This window comes from Marmota flaviventris, chromosome 1 (assembly GCF_047511675.1).
Source record: "Marmota flaviventris isolate mMarFla1 chromosome 1, mMarFla1.hap1, whole genome shotgun sequence".
Classification (NCBI taxonomy): Eukaryota; Metazoa; Chordata; class Mammalia; order Rodentia; family Sciuridae; genus Marmota; species Marmota flaviventris.
Window position 1 is genome coordinate 218,638,055 of NC_092498.1, and position 16,710 is coordinate 218,654,764.

The 16,710-nt window shown below is 65.2% G+C and overlaps 1 protein-coding gene across 2 annotated transcripts; it reads right to left on the reverse strand.

The window, feature by feature from the left end:
* Nucleotides 1–849: 849 nt before the first annotated feature.
* Nucleotides 850–16,710, reverse strand: Fzr1 (fizzy and cell division cycle 20 related 1). 2 transcript variants are annotated; one of them, XM_027952597.2, is made up of 14 exons: nt 16,580–16,693; nt 6,568–6,672; nt 6,026–6,151; nt 5,852–5,915; nt 5,649–5,776; nt 5,033–5,115; nt 4,569–4,752; nt 4,168–4,233; nt 3,347–3,449; nt 3,075–3,259; nt 2,585–2,818; nt 2,084–2,188; nt 1,133–1,225; nt 850–1,058 (listed from the first exon to the last, which is right to left on the reverse strand). In XM_027952597.2, the coding sequence occupies exons 2-14, from the start codon at nt 6,634–6,636 to the stop codon at nt 1,017–1,019; spliced, it is 1,482 nt and encodes a 493-aa protein (XP_027808398.1). In that variant the 5' UTR covers nt 6,637–6,672; nt 16,580–16,693; the 3' UTR covers nt 850–1,016. The 2 variants fall into 2 exon arrangements, with proteins under 2 accessions (XP_027808398.1, XP_027808399.1); XM_027952598.2 differs by lacking the exon at nt 850–1,058 and having other exon boundaries at nt 1,133–1,718; nt 16,580–16,710.

A 16,710-nucleotide genomic window follows, 5' to 3' on the forward strand; every position in this document is an offset into this window, starting at 1 on the left:
CCCAACCCCACTGGCCCAGGACCCGTCAACAAGGGGACAAGGTGGCTGCTCTGGCCCAACCACGCCCATCCTGCAGGCTCGGGGGCGATGAGAGCAGGGCACTGTGCCCGGGCCAGCAGGAGGACGAGCAGGATCTGGCGTCGGGGGAGGCCCAGGGTGCTGCTGGAGGCCCGGGCATCCCTGCTCCTGTCCTCTCCAGCCTCCCTGAGGCAGGTGGCCAGGTGGAAGGCCAGGAGGTGAGGCGCTGCAGATGACCGCGGCCGCCTGAGCCCTGGCCAGGCGGCCTCTGGGACCCCAGCGCCCAGCAGGCACAGAAACATTCAAGTCTTGCAGGCGGAAAGACGCGGGCGGCAGGCGAGGATGGCGATGGCAGAGTGCAGCTGTCCTGAGGACGAGTCCACCCAGATGCTCTCCCGTGGACACAGGCCCGGCCTGCTCCACACCGGTGCTTGCCGACATCTCCGCTGAGGCCCCTGCCGGGTGGTGACACAAATGGCTGCAAAGACGCCCCACTGGCTGCAGGCTCCTCGGGCCGGGCTGAGCGGTGCAGTTCTGGCTGGACGCGTGGCCTCGGGCCTCCCTCCTGGCCGCCCCCACTGGCCAGCCCTGGCGTCCAGCTGGCAGGTCAGCACGGCAGGCAGTGGCAGCAGATGGGCACGTGCTTCCAGGACAGCTGCGGCCCCAGCGAGGCACAGACACGGGCGGGTCCCAGAGGCGTCCATCCTGCTCCGAGCGCCGACGTCCGCACTGGGTCTCAGGGATGCCGGGAGACTCCTGCCCTTCGGGAAGGGAGATGAAGCCCCCATCCTGAGGGTCCCTGGTCCCCGCCCCAAATACTGGTGGACATGGTTCACAATCAGGCGTTTAATTAGACTCTCCAGGGTGTCTCCAGGCCCAGCTCCCGCCCACCCGGCCGCTTCCTCCGGGCTGTGTGCGGGGGGACGGCAGGGTCCATGCAAACGGATGAGCAGGGGTCTCCGCCTGGACAGAGGCATGGCATGCTCCTGCCGCTGGGTCTACCGGATCCGGGTGAAGAGGTTGAGCACCGACACGGACTCCTGCAGACACGGGGCCTGTGAGCCGCCCGCGCGGGACAGGCTGCAGGCCGGCCAGGCAGCCCCCCCCACCGTACCTTGGTCGAGCGGGTTTTGCTAAAGACGTTCCAGAACCTCAGGGTCTCGTCTCCAGCACCAGTGACGATGGCCTCCCCATCAGGGGACATTGCCTGTGCAGAGGACAGAAACCCCTCCATGTCCTTGGGTCTTTGCAGGCAGCCCAGGGACAGAGTGGGGGGCACAAGGCTGGGAGCAAGTATGGGCAGCCAGATGCCATCAGAGCCACAGGGGCAGAGCCCAGCCTTGGAGGCCAGAAGGAAGGGCAAGGGCCAGAGGCCGCGCAGGGCAGGAGCAGGGCAGAGCATCGAAACCAAAGGACGGGCCGCCGAGTGCCCAGGAGCAAGGGCACACACGTGCACAGGTGGACACGCCGCCTTAAGCACTAAACCTGGCGCAGGGCACTACGGGTGGACCTGGGCCTCGCACATGCTCAAGCAAGCACTCTACCCACGAGCTACATCCCAGCCCAGCACAAAAACGTTTTTTGCTGGAAAGAACTTGCAGAGGCCCGGAGCAATGGCCACGCCTGTCATCCCAGCTACTCGGGAGGCTGAGGCAGGAGGATCACAAGTTCGAGGTCAGCCTGGGCAACTTAGCGAGGCCCTGTCTCAAAATAAAATAAAAAGGCCTGGGCTGTAGCTCAGGGGTGGAGTGCTTGCCTAGCAGGTGCGAGGCCCTGGGTGCCAGCCCAGCGCGGCACAAACAGCGCGAGGGGGTCTGCAGGGAGCTGCCCTGCCCTCTGTGGCCAACGGGCTCTGCTACAAGACCCCAGTTATGCGACGCTGGCTGTCCCTGTGGCTTCTCATGGGAAACAAGACCCGCACGGGGGTGGAGGTGGCCGGGGGCGGGGGTGAGGCGGCTCAGCCAAGGACGTAGCGACCGTCCCCCCGTGAACTGCCACCAGAGCAAGCCTGGCCCCAGTCTCCCCCCATGGGTCCAGGAGAAGAGGCTGGAGAGGACGCACTCACCAGGTAGAGGACGCGGTAGGAGTGCCCCGTGAGCTTGGCCACCTGGGTCAGGGACGGGTACTTCCACACGAGGATCTGGTTCTGAGAGTAGCCGTGGGTGCTCACCTAGGGGAGGGCTGGGTTGGGCTCCAGGACGTGGTGGCTGCTCCTGCACCCAGGGCTGAGGTGCCTGGAGGAGGACTGGCCTCCCGGTCGCCCCGGGGTGTGGGGGCCTCAGCAGTCAGTGGCAGGAGTCCCTCAGGACCCCTATCCCAGGGTGCTGCAGCCCCTGTCTCTGTGCCCACCGCAAACCCTCCTCCACCCATGGAAGGATGGACAGGCGTGGGTCAGTGTGCCCAGGGGACGCCAGGCTTCCTTCTCCACCCTCTCCCCACAGAGGCAGCCACGGGGCCTTCTGGCCAGCCGGCCTCTCTGACTAGTCACCCTGCTGGCCTGGCGGGGAGAGGTCAGGCCCAGCCCGTGTCCCCGCCCCGCCCTCCTGCCCGGTGACCGCCTGCTCACCAGCTCGTTGGCGTGCTTGGACCAGGCCAGGTTGCACACCTGGGAGCCCGTGTCCACGCACTGCAGTGGCTGCCCCGTGAGCGTGTTCCAGAAGCGGATGCAGCGGTCAGCCGTGCCGCCTCCTGAGGCCAGCAGGCCGTGCTGGTGAGGGGACCAGGCGATGGCCTTCACGGCCGCCAGGTGCTCGGTGTACTGCTGCACGGGGCTCAGGCTCGAATGGTTCCAGACCAGCAGCTGGGGGACAGTGGCTGTATGAGCCTGGGGCACATGTCCCCAAGGCCAGCCCCAGAAAAGAGGTGGTACCTGCTCCCCAGGCCCTCCCTTGGGGGCCACCAGGGCACACCCCTGTCACCCTGCTCTTCTAAGAGCAAGGGACGAGCTCAAGCCAGATGGCCTTCAGGAGCAGAACCCGGCCTCCTGTCCCAGTGGCCCCACAGAGCGCGAAGCAGGTGGGCAGCTGGGGCTGGGGTGTGGGCGCGCCGGTGCCTACCTTGTTGTCGTTGCCCCCCGAGGCGAGGAGCTGGTGGTCCGTGGACCACTTGAGCCCGCACACCTCCTGCCGGTGGCCCTGCAGCCGCCGCTCTGACTGCAGGGGTGGGGAGCGGATGTCCCGCTGCAGGATCATGCGGTCCCGGCTCCCGGAGGACAGCTGGTCAGCATTCCAGGCCAGGGCCCCTGGAGGCGGGCAGAAGGCAGAGTGGGCCTCAGCCTGGCCGGGAAGCCTGGCCGCAAGGGAGAGGGCGGAGGGCCCGGGCTCCTCACCCACGCGCGCCGTGTGGCCTTCCAGCATGGACAGCTTCTTCCCCGCAGCGGCATCCCAGATCTGCACGAAGCCCTTGTGTGTGCCAACGGCCACCAGGTTCCCCTGGGATCAACGGCAAGGGCAGAGGGCAGGGTCAGGCCCGGCCTGTGGGTAGGCAGCCAGCCTGGACCTGGTCGCCCAGTTCTCCTCTTTCCAGGGACTGGGGTGGTGCCTCGGACTGCCCCTACTGTGAGTGACCTGCCGGAGGCTGCAAAGCCCCCAGAGCGCCCCAGGACTCGGGGTGTGACGACCGGCCCAACACGTGGGACACGTGCACTCCAACGTGGGGACTTCACACAGAAAGCAGCACCTGCACCCTGAGCCCAGGCCACGGCAACCGCAGTGTGGGGAGCAGCTGGCTGGGCCCGTGGACTCCCGGGAAGGGGAGACGCTGCTGGCAGCCTGCAGGGCACAGGGCGGCCCCTCGAGCGCTGGGGGCCGCACACTGGAGCCGGCTGGGGCTGGGCAGGGCCCCGGCTTCCCCGAGACGTAAAAGCCAACACAGGCCACCTGCACTGGGCCACGGAGGGCTCCACAGGAGTGGGGACCGGCTCCCCCTGCCCTGCCCTCCCTTCCAGGGCAGGGGTGTGTGCGGCCAGGGACAGGGTAGGGTCAGGAGCTGCTGCCACCTGCACAGGGCCCTGTGGGGACGAACTCTGAGCGGGGTCCCAGGGCTGCGTGTGTCTCTGTCACCCTCCACCAGGAGCACGCCAAGGTCAGGTCAGGGACGCACCCAGGGCCACTTGAGGGTTCTCCAGAGAAAGACGGGTTCTGGACTCACCCGCTCAGACCAGCCCACAGAGGTCACGGAGTCCCCTTCCACAGAGAGGTCACAGAGCCGGGTCACCTGTAACCGGAGATTGGTGAGACCACATGTCCTCTGTGGCCAGGGTCTGGGAGCACCCAACCTGGAGTGGGGAGGACACAGGCCAGCACAGGCCCAAGGACAGCTGGGCGGGAGAGCACAGAGCAGGGGAAAGGGGCCCCTGCTGCCAGGAGGCGGCCGTGGCCACAGGGTGAAGTCGTGGGTGGCGTGGGCCAAGGCAGGGCAGCTCCCCTGGGCAGAGCTCCTCCTCCGCCCTGTGCCCTGGGCTCGTCCCTAAGCAGTCCCGTCTGGTGGTGGCACCCACCCGGCTCTGCCCCAGGACTCCCCTGCTCAGAGCCGCCCGGTCCCGGGCCCACCTGGCTGGTGCAGGCGCTCCACAGGTACACGCAGGTCCCCAGCCCCACACTGAGCACGTTCAGGGACGACCAGTCCACCAGGTTCAAGTAGAAGTCGTCCTGCAGCTCGGGGGCATCCAGGACCTTGAAGGGGATCTTGGAGATCTTGCGGGTGGGCTTCCGTGGAGACCGGAGCAACTTCTGACTGGAGACAGCCGAGACGGCCATTTGGCATCAAGCAGCCTGCGCCCTGCCCGGCACAGCTGCCGACCACGCCCGCCAGCCCCAGGCCTGCTGCTGGCCACGTCCACCCTGTGGCTGAGGCGGCCCTGGACGCCTGCAGCCAGGCCCCCAGGTCGCCCTCCCTGGCTCCCGGCTGTACTCAGTGCTGTGGGGTCCCCGCTGGGCTCATGCCCCAGGAAGACAGGCCCTCTTGGGAAGCCTCCGGGGCCCCCAGGGACACCCCACCCAGAGACGGGGCTGACCTCTTGTTGCTGACAGGAGACAGGGAATACGGGGACACGTCGTTGCCGTCCTCGGGGCTGGCGCGCTTGGTGCTGAGGGAATACTGGGGGGGGACACAGGCGCTCAAGAACCGGACCTGCACTCAGGACCCCAGCTTGCAGGCGTCCAGGTGTGCTCCGTGACCCCAGCGCAGCCCTGCTCTGGGCGGGACAGCCTTGCCTTTGGGCACCTGGACTGCTTTCTGCGGAGGTGCCTGGCCAGGCCTGTCTGACGCTGCTGCCCGCAGTCTCCCACCAGAGGACAAACCGGGGGGCTCTGTGCAGTGCTCCTGCAAGAGGCCCTGGCCGCCTCTGCAGGCTGCTGGCCAGGCACCAGCCACAGGGTCCCCGCAGCCAGCGCGTGCTCAGGAGGTGAACGGCAGGGTGTGGCTGGGGGCACCCGCAGCCCGGCCTGGCCCCCAGGAGGGGTCCCAGTGACCCAGGTATTTGGAACGATGCTTGGGACCAGTGTGGGGAAGGAACCAGAGGCCAGGGACACTGTGCAGCCCTCCTGCAGCCCACCCGCTGGGTCCTCAACCTGGCTGCAACGGAGGACCCAGCACCTGGCCTGCCGGCTGGGTGGCCCCACGCAGCTCACCGTGAAGAGGCCCTTCTTCTCAGGCGTGGAGGGCTGCAGCCTGCGGTCCTCGGTCTGCGGGTCCTGCACCTTCTCGATGCCAGCTCCCAGCAGCTCGTTCTTCAGCAGGGCTGAGTAGGCCAGGCCGTCTGCGGGCAGCGCGCACAGTGAGGCCAGGGCCGGCAGAGGCGGGCGGGCGGGCGGATGGGCGGGCGGGGCCCTACCTTTGCCGCTGTCTGAGGTGGCGTCCTTGGCTTTGCGGTTCTGGCTGGGAGACTTGTCGTTTTCCTGCGTGGGGAGGAGAGGGAGTGGCATGTGTCTTGCTTGTCCAGCAAGAGAAGGCTGGGACAGCAGGCCGGGTGGACCCGGGCGGCCTCCCTCCCCTGGGGGCCGCTCACATTGATCCTGTGGAAGTTCACGCTCCAGTTGGCTCCGGCGCGCGAGGGGATGAAGCGGTCCCCGTGCTTGCTGGGGGAGGACACTGGGGAGCTGGCGGGCGTCAGGGTGCGTCGCATCTCCGAGACCTGGAGAGGCGGGCGGACACTGCTTCACCAGAGCCAGGAGCCCCGGGCCAGCCCCTGCTGCCACGGCTCCTTTCATGAACCCTCTCAGGACCCCGAGGTCGGGAAGCGTCTGTCAGCCGACACGTTGGAGCCTGCTGGTGGGCCCAGGTCGTCAGGTGCTGGGCTGGCCCAAGGTTCAGGCCGAGGGACAGAGGGGAGAAGCGTCCCAGAGCAGGCCTCTGCCAGGTCCAGGGGCGGACATGGGCACTGGGGTACTCTGGTCATACCCAGGTCACCTGCCAAGGGAGCGCAAGACCACAGAGGCCAGCAGCTTCCGCAGAGGGACCTGGTGAAGAATGTGCTTGGGCTCCACTGGTCCCCAGGCCCCTGAACCCATCCCATGGAGAGCCCCTGCACAGACAGGGGGCAGGACTCACACAAGGCATCGTGTTCTCGTTCTGGATGACAATCTGCCGGAGCAGCCGCCGCTCATAGTCCTGATCCATGGTGGGGCAGGGCAGGGCCTGCCGGCCAAGGTCAGCCTGAAGCAGGAAGGGCTGGAGGTCAGTCAGTGCCAGCAGCCCCCGTGGGGGTCACTAGAGGAGTAGCTAAGAGTCCAGTGCCTGTGCAACTGGCTCCCACAACTTAGGGTCCGGGAGGCCTGAGCAACACTGAACGGGGACAGACTGGCTGCCCCCTGGCTGCTCGGCGGGAACCCCCACTGGCAAGGCCCCAGGCCCCAAGGCCGGCCGCAGACCCTCTACCCACATGCTGCCCTTGGGGCATGTCTGTGCCCCTTGGTCCTTGCCTGCCTGGGAAGGGGCTCTCTGCTCTGGAGGCCCTGAGAGTTGGCAGGGTGCAGGTGGCACAGCAAAGACCTGCCCTGAGCATGGTGGCCTCTGTGACCTGCCACACAGCACGGGAGCCTAAGGCCTTGGCCTGCACGTGTGCGTGTGGCGTCAGTGAGCTCCATCTCACTGCAGACATTACCGAGGGGACAGCACATGGGGTCCAGGGCCAAGACGGACCAGGCTGTGGCTCAGGGATGCCAACGTGTGGCCATCACACCAACCACACGGTACCCTACAGGGGTCCTGTGTGCACAGCCAGCCCAGGGAGGCCTCTCTGAGGGGTGACGTGCAAGCTGAGGTCAGCAGGTGCACCAGCAAGGAGCCCTCTAGGGAGGGAAGTAGGGTGTGGCCTAAGGCGGGTGAGGGGCAGCGCCTGTTTTTGTAAATAAAACTTTATTGGCACACAGCTGCACATGCTCTCAGAGCCTCCACAGTGCTTCTGTGCTCAGTGACGGACATGAGAGAGCAGGTAAGGGCAGAAGTGCTCAGTGTCTGGGCGAGAGAAGCCTCCTGCCCGACCTGGGCGCTGCCTCTGCACAGCAGCGGATCAGGCTCAGCGACGGCCGCGTCTCCCTGGCCTGCCCACTCTGCACCCCAGGAGCCCCTGCTTCCTCCAGCCTAGCACTGCTGCTTGGTCTCCTCGGCCTGGGGCCTGGGGCCTGGGGTGGACAGCTGGGTATGCAGAAAGTCAGAAAGAAAAGCCCCACTCAAGAGCCAAAAGCTATAAAGCACAGATCCTAGCTGGCGCCGTGGCGCGTACCTCGGGAGGCTGAGGCAGGAGGATCGTGAGCACAAAGCCAGCCTCTGCAACTTAGCGACCCCCACAAAAAAATCCCCAAAAACAAAACCAACAAATTCCTCCAGGAGCACCACAGTGACACCAACGCGTGGCTTTACCAACTGTGACAGTGAGACCTGAAATTCACTGTCCTGACCACTCCCGGTGCACACTCAGGTTGTGGCCAGCCCTCACCACCGTCCACCTTCACAACGTCCTCCTCTTCCTAAACTGAGGCTGTCACGCTCAACGCTATGTGACCCAGTGACCGCCTAGACACACCCTGCGAGAAGGGAAATGCAGATCCAGGTGAAGACCGGCACCCGCAGCAGGGCCCACACCTCGGCTGGAGTGCCACCCAGCCATGGACAGAAACTCCCACACATGCTGTGACCGGCACGGCAGGGCTCTAAGGGCACCGTGCTCAGAGCAATGAGCCAGTGCCAAAAGGCCCAAGGCCAGGTGATGCCATCACAGGAGGTTCCCAGGGCCACCAGATCCGCAGACAGGCAGGAGTGGAGGAAGACTCCTGAGGGACAGGCCACGCTGGCTCAGCGCCGCCGTGGACACATGCCCGGCTGCCTCGGCTGGTGTCTGAGGTGGAGGCGGGTCTGCACCCCCATTTCCCACGCCCTCCCCCACTGGCCTCTGACGGTGTGAACCGGGAGGCAAAGGAGCAGGGCACCCGCGCTCCTTGGCGGACCCAGCAACCCCAAGGCAGAGCCCACAGCATGCAGACAGCAGCCCCCGCTCGACTGAGACCCGGGTCCCATCTTGTACCCTCTGCAGGGTCTCCTAGCTGAGCCGCCCTCTTGTAGGTGAGACCCCCAAGACCAAGCACAGGCACAGATTGTGCTTGACCCGTCACACCAAGAGCTGGGCTGGCTTCCGAGGCCTGAGCCCTGGGGTCCCCGTCCTGGCCGACGTCAGTCTCTGGCTGGGAGCGGGGCTGCCAAGCTGCAGGGCCAGCCCCTCCCCCTTCAGCTAAGCCTCCTGAAGCAGCTGCGACTCCCAGGTGACTGACTTCTGCCCCATGAACACTGAGACACGCTCCTGTGGCTCAATGCAATCCCGGCTTTCAGTGCACTGGACACACAGAGCAGCTGACAGCGGGTGGCTGCTCATCCCCTCCTGAGTCTCCCCACCGTGGGCAAGGCCTGCCACACCTGGATTCAGCCCTGGAGGATTCTGGACTTGTGGGAGCTGCTGCGGAACCACGGGGCTGCCTCCTGTGAGGCCCCAGCTCACCTGCACGGCAGGAGAAGGGAAGGCCGGAAGCCTCCAGAGAAGGAGCCTGGGGGGGGGCGTCTGCCGTGAGAGGCACCTTATCACGCAGCGTGACCAACACGGCTAGGTGTGGCTCGGGTGGAGGCCTGCCCAGTGTGCCAGGCCCTGGGTTCCACCCCCCGCCAAACAGGAAAGCTGTCCCCCTCAGAGAGGGGACCAAACTGGCGAAGGGCCTGAGCAAATCATTCTCAGAAAGACGCCTGTGCTCACCGCAGCTGCGAAGCCAAGGAGCGTCTGACCTGCGGCCGCAGAGGCGAAGGTGCCCGGGGCCTGCGGGGCGCACAGCTGGCGGAGCTGAGCTTTAAGAGGGCGATCTGGTGCTCACAGGACGTGACCACACATCTCTGAGGTCACAGGGAGGCACTGTCCCTTCTAAGAACTCATCCTTGGAAACTCTGGCCGCTCGGGAGCACAGGGGCAGCTCTTCTGCAGAAGCCAGGCCACAGGCCTGCGGAGGGGGGGGAGGACCTGGAGCAGAGGCTGGGCCTGGGGAGGGGATGAGGCGGGTCAGGGGAAGGAAGTCCCAGTTAACCTGCCGCCACTTTTACTTCCTGAGTTTGGAGTCACATGGCCACGTCAGCTGTTCAAACCAACCCACCCCTCAGCCAGGCAGGCCAGGGTGCCAGGCTGTGCCTCGGGGCCTCCTTACTCAGGGCTGGAAGTTTCACAATAAAATGCCGGGGGACAACGATCAGAACCAGCTGCCACCGAGAACGAGAGACCGCTGGGCTTGGACACCACGGCATCGAGGGACTCAGTACAGAGCCCAGCAGCACGAGGCATGGGCCTCCCACAGGCCTGCGGGGAGCCCCACGGGGCACACTCTACGGGGAGGCTGCTGCCTGAGATCCCACGTGGTGGGCCAGGACCCCTGGCTGCTGAGCCTCCCGCTGCCCATCCCCTGCTGGTCAGGGCCACTGTGTCGCCCACCTGCTCACCAGGAGGCCTCTGCTCCACTGACACACGCGCCTTCTGTTTCTGCGCTCCCACCTGCTCCTCTGGGAGTACAGCATGAGCCAGTGACGCGCAGCCAGGGTCCACTCGGGAGCCCTCAGCAAGGCTGTCCTGAGCCAGGGCTCCTGTGCCTGGTGGAGTGCTCTCCTGCTCACACCACGGGTCGCACAGGGCCTGGCTCCCAGCACAGCCTTCCGATAGCCCCTGCGCTGGGCCTCCCAGGCCTGCCCTGCTGCTGGCCGCTGTGCCACACTAGCCCGCCCTCCGCAGCCGTGGGTGCTCTAGACTCCCCTCAGCAGGTATGCAGCAAAGGCAGCTCCCCTTCGCTGTACCCAGGAGTTTCTGCCCTGGCTACTGTGCCCCAGGGGATGCTGGGTGGTGTCCAGGAAGGCTTGTGGCTGTCACTGCTGGGTGGGGCGGCGTGCCCCGGCATGGAGCAGGTGGAGGCCAGGATGCTGCCCGGCACTCTGTAGTGCCCAGGAGACCCCACCCCGAGAACCAGACAGGTGTCCACAGTGCTGAGGCGAGACCTTGCTCCAGGGCCAGGCCACGGCCAAATCTGCTTTTGAGGCACAAGGAGTGAGCAGGCTGACGCTTAGACCAGCAAGGACCCCGTGCGTGGCCTGAGGGCAGCCTGTGCCCTACTTATGTCCTTCTGCCCCCTGAAGCCAGTGTGGTCCCAGAGAGCACTCTCCTGTATGAGAAGGGACAGGGCACCAGATTTCAGTTCCGGGCGCTAGGCCACGCCCCCTCGTGGGCTGGAGCAGTCAGGGCTGCTGCAGGGCTGGGCCTCCCCTGGCAGGGGCAGCACCGAGGACCTCTGCTGACCAACAGGCATCTCCAGGAGCACAGCAGTCTGGTCGCAGGGCCTGGGCCAAACTCTGACTCCTTCCAGTCCTGCTCATCTTGAAAAACTGGTCCCTACTCTTTTCACATTTTAAAGCTCTTCAAGGAACAAAAGGAAAGGCTCACTCCTGTAATGAGGGACCTCTGTCACCCGCATCAGCAGCTGACTGGGGTCTGGCTGTGACTGCCTCTGACATGGTTAGGCCAGTGTCCCCAAAGCACTGTAGACACAGGGCCGGGCTGTTCTCTGGGGTGGGGCCCTGGGCGGGCAGGCTATGCGGAGGCGTCCCAGGCCTCCGCCACTCCAGGCCAGGGGCTCCTCCAGGAGTGACGACCACACATGCCCCCAGACATCACCAGAGCCTCCTGGGGGCAGAATCATCCCTGGATAAGGGTGGCTCTAGCCTTCAAGAGCAGCAGCTGAGCAGCAGCCAACCAACAGGTACTTGCAGACTGGCACCTGCCAGCCCCAAGAGCCCCGGACCAGCCTCCTGGATGCCTGTGTGACCTGGGCCCTGCTCCAGCCACCAACACACGGCAGACTCTGCATGCTCTTTCTTAATTCTGTCCTCGCGAGAGCCCTGCAGACAGGCCCAGTGCTACCCTGTGACTGGGTGGGGCTGGCAGCGGGGGTGGGGGGTGGAGGAGCCGGGCCCTGAGCTGGCACTCGCCCCTGTGCTCACCCTCTGGGCCCCAGACAAGGCCGCTCTAGGGGTCGAGACACCCAGGACTCCATAGTAAGAGCACCGCTGGGACCTCTGCAGTCTGGCTCCAGCTAGAACCATCCAATGAAAGACCAAGGTGACAAATGGCCGAGGGCAGAGACTCAGAGGCAAAGTGCTGTATCTAGGGCATCCAGACGCAAGAACCAGGAGACCCAGCACAGTCCCAGGCATCCCCAGACTTCCAGCAGCCTCCCCAGGCGAGCCCTGCCTCGCCTCCCAGGAGGTTAAGAGGTTGAGAGACCAGGCTGGGCAGCCAGGGCAGCCAGGGCAGCCGGGGCCTGTGGTCTGCAGCCAGCCATCCTCTACGGGGCTGGGCGAGAAGTTCCAGATAGAAAGAGCCCGCAGACGGGCAAGGCTAGGGCTCAGTGGCGGAGCACTCAGCTGGCACATGTGAGGCACCGGGTTCCACCCTCTGCACCACACAAGGACACACACATAAATATGAGAGTACTGTGTCCACTTACAGCTAAAACCCACTTCCAAAGAAAGAAGGATGGAGCCAGCAGGGCACGAGTCAGCGGCTTCCAGCGCACACAGGAGGGGTCTCGTGAGCCGGTCTCCCCTGCCTCCTGGAGCCCTGCACAGCACACCTGCGCCAGCATCACCGTGCCCCTCACCTGCTCCTGTCACCCCCTCTGGCCTCTCGGTTGCATGCTGGTCAGGAGCCACTGTGCAAGCAACTGAGGATGCTCCCTGCAGAGCCCAGGGCCACGGGCAACCATGCTGTCCACCCCACAGAGCCTGGCCAGCGAACCCCTGGAGCACAGGAACCACCTTGTAACCCTCCTGCCCCTCCCTCCCGTGAATCACATGCCCTGGTGACATTCTAAAGGGAAAGACCTGGGCTTTGGATAGCCAGCTGTGGCTCTGGGCCACCTCAACCCTTACAGGCCCCAAGGCTTTGGACACCTCCTGGCACCTTGGTTTCTTCTTCTCAGGTGGGGGTACCCCCTCCTGCCAGCACAGCTGTGGGACAGGGCACAAGGCCTGCGAAGCACTCAGCAGCCTGACACAGAGGTGCCCAGGAAACAAGTGGCGGCTAGCCACAGGCTCAATGACAGGCACATGACAGGTCCCCAGCGGCCTGCTTCCTGCCCCTCTATCTGCCCCATGCAGGCAGCTGTGTGGCACGCAGGTACCTGGAGGCCATCCTACCATCCAGTGACAGCCCCCGTGATGCCCACGCTGGGGAGGGCACCAAGTACAGAGCAACAGGGCTCCCCGGTGGGTAGTCAGTCCCACAGGCAGGCGGCTGATGACATGGGGCAGCGGCTGGACCAGAACTCAGCCCTGGCCACTGACAGCTGAGCTGCACACTGAGACCTGCCAAAGTCGGGGCCTCTGCCATGGGGGACAAGAACAGCCAGGGGCCCTTCAGACAAGGCAGCCAAGACATGGCCAAAAGGCCCGGAACCCAGGAGGGCTGCACCCAGCCTCAGGCTCCAGTGGGAACCCTCAGGGGCAGGCGCCCTCCAGGGAGGCTGTGCCCAGGCCTTCGGCCACCCCTGTGCCCACTCATTCTCGAGCTCACGTGACTACACCCCATCCTGCCCCAGTGAGAACCCTCGGCCCAGCAGTGCTCTCGCCACTGGCTTGAGCTCCTGCCCCACCGTTCCCAGCCAGGGGGCCCTGCCCCCCGAGTCCACCCCGAGAGAACTGCTGCTCCAGGTAGAAAAGGGTGACGCAGGGGACCTGGAGCACCTTCTGTGGCCTTCTCGCACCGCCCAGCACCCACCCGGGCTGACATGGTGACCCCAGGTCTGCAGCAGCCCCCACAAGGCAAACACCCCCTGCTCCAGCAGCTCAGAGCATCAGTCGCTCTCCCTTGTCGAGGGCCATCGCAGTGCCCACCTGCAGGTCCAAGGAAGGGCTGCAGGAAGGAACCTGGGGTGCTCAGGTGGCCTTTCCATCCCGGCGTGGCAGGGTGGGGCCTGCTCGGTGACGGCTGTCCTGGGTGTGCAGCCTCGCTGTCTCCACCCGCTCCATGCCACAACAGCCCAGACCTGACCGCCACCGGCGCCCTCAGGACTGTCCCGTGCCCCTTGGTGCAGCATCACGGGTGGGGAAGGCCTGGGAAGGAGAAGATGCGGAGCACGGTCCAGCCACACCTGGAGGACTACTCAGCCACGGCAGGAGCAAGATTCTGCAGCGTGGACGGGCCTCGAGGGCATGATGCTCAGGGAGGACCAGACGACAAGGTGGCACTGTGTGACTGTCTTGGTAAGTGAGTCCAGAGACAGGAAAAGGATCTGTGGGTGCTGGGGGCCAGGGAGGGATGGGGTGACTGCTCGTGGGACAGGCTTCCCTTGGGGTGATGGTCCTAGAAGTGGACAGTGGTGACAGCCACACAGCTTGGCAAATATATAAAACCCAAACTGTGCGTGTCTACTGTGAGTGGCGTGGCATGAGAACTGTGTGCACACCGCTGTCATCAGCAAAAAACTAAAAAAATAGACAAACTTTTAAAAGGGAAGTGAAGGGAACCGAAGGAGAGCCAGGTCAGGGAACAGACAGCGGCTCGCTCCAGAGACCACCCTGAGGGTGTGCGGCCAGCGAGCATGACTACCTGACAGCTGGATGGGGCACTGCAGGGGAGGCCACCTGGGTCTCCTTCCCCAGGTGAAGAGACCAGGAAGAGAAGTGCCCTGCCGAGGTCATTAGGGCAGGAATGCCCATGTGGGGGGCCTCTGGCTCTGGGCTTGCCCCAGCCCTCACCACAGCACACCCTGTCCAGGTCCCCAGGGCAGGTTCTGCAGGGCAAAAGGGAGGTGTGGGCAGGATAGTCATGGGTCGCTCTGGCAAGCAGGAGGTCAGTAGGAACCCCAGGGAGTTGCTGGGGACAGAAAAGGGGGGAGGCCACATGAGCCCTCCAGCAGGGGTCCAGGACACCCACAGTCCCTCCACTCACCCCAGTATGTGCTTGGGCACTGCAGCCTGCTCAGGACACAGCCCCACTGGGGACGGAGAGGAGACCAGACAGTCACGCCACAGGCTCCATCCGGACTCCCTGTGGGGCCTCCCAGCACTGTGGGCACAGTGCTGGGTCATTCTTGGGGGTGCAGTGTTGGTGCTAAGCAGAGTCCCTGCTCCCACCCACTTCATCCCAGGACCCCTGGTCCAGTTCAGACAAGCACAGGTAACTTCCCCAACTGGCTCAACTCTCACAGAAGGCAGATGAGGGCACTGTGGGCATCAGTTCCCAAAATCCAAGTCCCTTTCCCAGGATCCCCAGGATCAGCCCACGAAGCAGAGTGGCTTTGGATATTCATCCCTCTAAATAACCCAGAGGGAAGGGCCAACTAACCCTACTCTAGGCCCCCAAACCTGGATGTGTCCCATACACAAAGCCCAACCCACCAAGAGCCCCAGTGACTAGTAAACAGTGTGACATTTCCTGCTGAAATAGAGACAGTGGTTTGAGCATCTACACAGAACCCCCTTGGAAGCCCTCCCAGGCTTCTCCACTGCCTCTAGGTAGTCCTGTCCCTACCCCCAAACAATCACTACCCCCTGGCCCACACGGGTTCCCAGGTTTCACTGAGGAACAGTCACAGGAGCGACCAGCACACACTGCTGAGAAATTGCCACCAGCAAAGAGTCACCCTGGGAGCAGGAGTGAAGACCATAGCTCAGTTCTCTGGGGGAGCCTGTGCCTTACAAAACCCCTGCAGCCCAGCTGCTCCCCACATGGCGCCCGGCACACCTGCGACAACCCAGCGCTACCAAAACAGCACCCGCGACACGGGCCCAGTGGCTCATAAGAAATTCTGCATGATAACAGCCTTGGATACCTTCTGGAAGCACCCTGCTCCTCCAGCGTGGCCCTCAGGGGCCATCGGCCATGAGCCTCCAGTGGGGGTGCATCAAGCCCCCACCCACAAGACATACCTCCCGACCTCCCTCACTTCAAAGTCTGTCCTCCAGGACCCAGGCCCAGGGGGCAGTGTGTGTTCTGCCTGGATGAGTTTCCATTAGGTAAATCACCCTCATTCAAAGTTGGGTGAGAAGGTGGGGGGTGAGCCTCCCCAGCCAGAGGGTGAGGTCATCAGTGGACTAGGGTGGGGGGGATCTGCTTCCCAGCCAGAGAAGTGCCCTGATTCAGGACATGAGTTTTGGGTGCAGAAATCAGGGAAAAACCAAACAGGTTTAGGCATCTGAAGTGGGTGGGTCTCAGGCTTCCGGTCAGGGACAGGTCTTGAAGGGGGTGGTCCCTGGGCTTTAGCTGGGGAAAGGGCTGGGAGTGGGGGGCATGCAGGAGGTCCCAGGTGGCCAGGCAGGATGCAGGTTCAGATGGGGGACTGGGCAGAGATAGGCTGCCTCTGATTTGGGTAGGGTCACTGCTGAAATGGGAAAGCCAGGTGCTGAGGGGTCACTGACGTTGGCTGCGGGGCTCGGAGGGTGGGGGATGAGAAATCTGAGGGGTCGGGTGGGATGGGGACATGAAAGCATTCAAACTTTGTCCCCTGGGTAATTCTGTGTCCCTGTGGAGACCAGGGTCCCAGCACCCAGGAGTCGGGTCGTTTCCGGGTCTCCTGCTGTTTTTATTGCGGGAGGGCGTCACGGCAGGCTCCGCCGCGGGGTGGGCGGTTTAAAAGGGGAAGCGACAGGGCTGGGAGGGTCGGCGGGTGACAGGCCGGAGAGAGCGACCGGCCAGGAGGGCGTGGGGCTGCCGGGGGAGAGGCCGGGCAGGACGGGACCCCGCGGCTCCGGGGCGGCGCTCGGCCTGACACTTGCGGCGCTGCCCGCGGGGACAGCGAGGTCCGTCCTGCAGGTGCCGCCGGGGGCCGCCCAGGGCTGAGCGGCGGGCGCTCGGCTCGGGGCTGGGACCGCGGTGGGATGCTGAGGTCACCGGCCCGGCGCACCCGGGGGGCGACTAGGGCGCCGAGCTCCTGCAGGGGCCCGAGCTGCGCAGGGGTGGCGCCCGGCGGTCCGCCGCGTTTGGGGGTCGCGGCCGACCCCACCGCCGCCTGGAGCCCGGGGGGCGGGTCCCCCCACCCGGCCGCCTCACCTGGCTCGCTCCCGTCGCCCGCTGGCTCCCGCCGGCCCCGCCTCTCCCGGCGCCGTGCCGCACCCGCCTCCGGCCCCCGCAGCTCCGCCAGGCCCGGCCGCGGCCGCCGCTGACGGGTTCCCGGGCTCCGC

Coding starts and splice junctions, on each gene's coding strand:
- Fzr1 (XM_027952597.2), bottom strand. CDS start 6,636: ATGGATCAGGACTATGAGCGGCGGCTGCTCCGGCAGATTGTCATCCAG. Junction 6,152..6,567: donor ACGAGAACACGATGCCTTGT/GTGAGTCCTGCC, acceptor CCGCCTCTCCAG/GTCTCGGAGATGCGACGCAC. Junction 1,059..1,132: donor GCAAAACCCGCTCGACCAAG/GTACGGTGGGGG, acceptor CCGTGTCTGCAG/GAGTCCGTGTCGGTGCTCAA.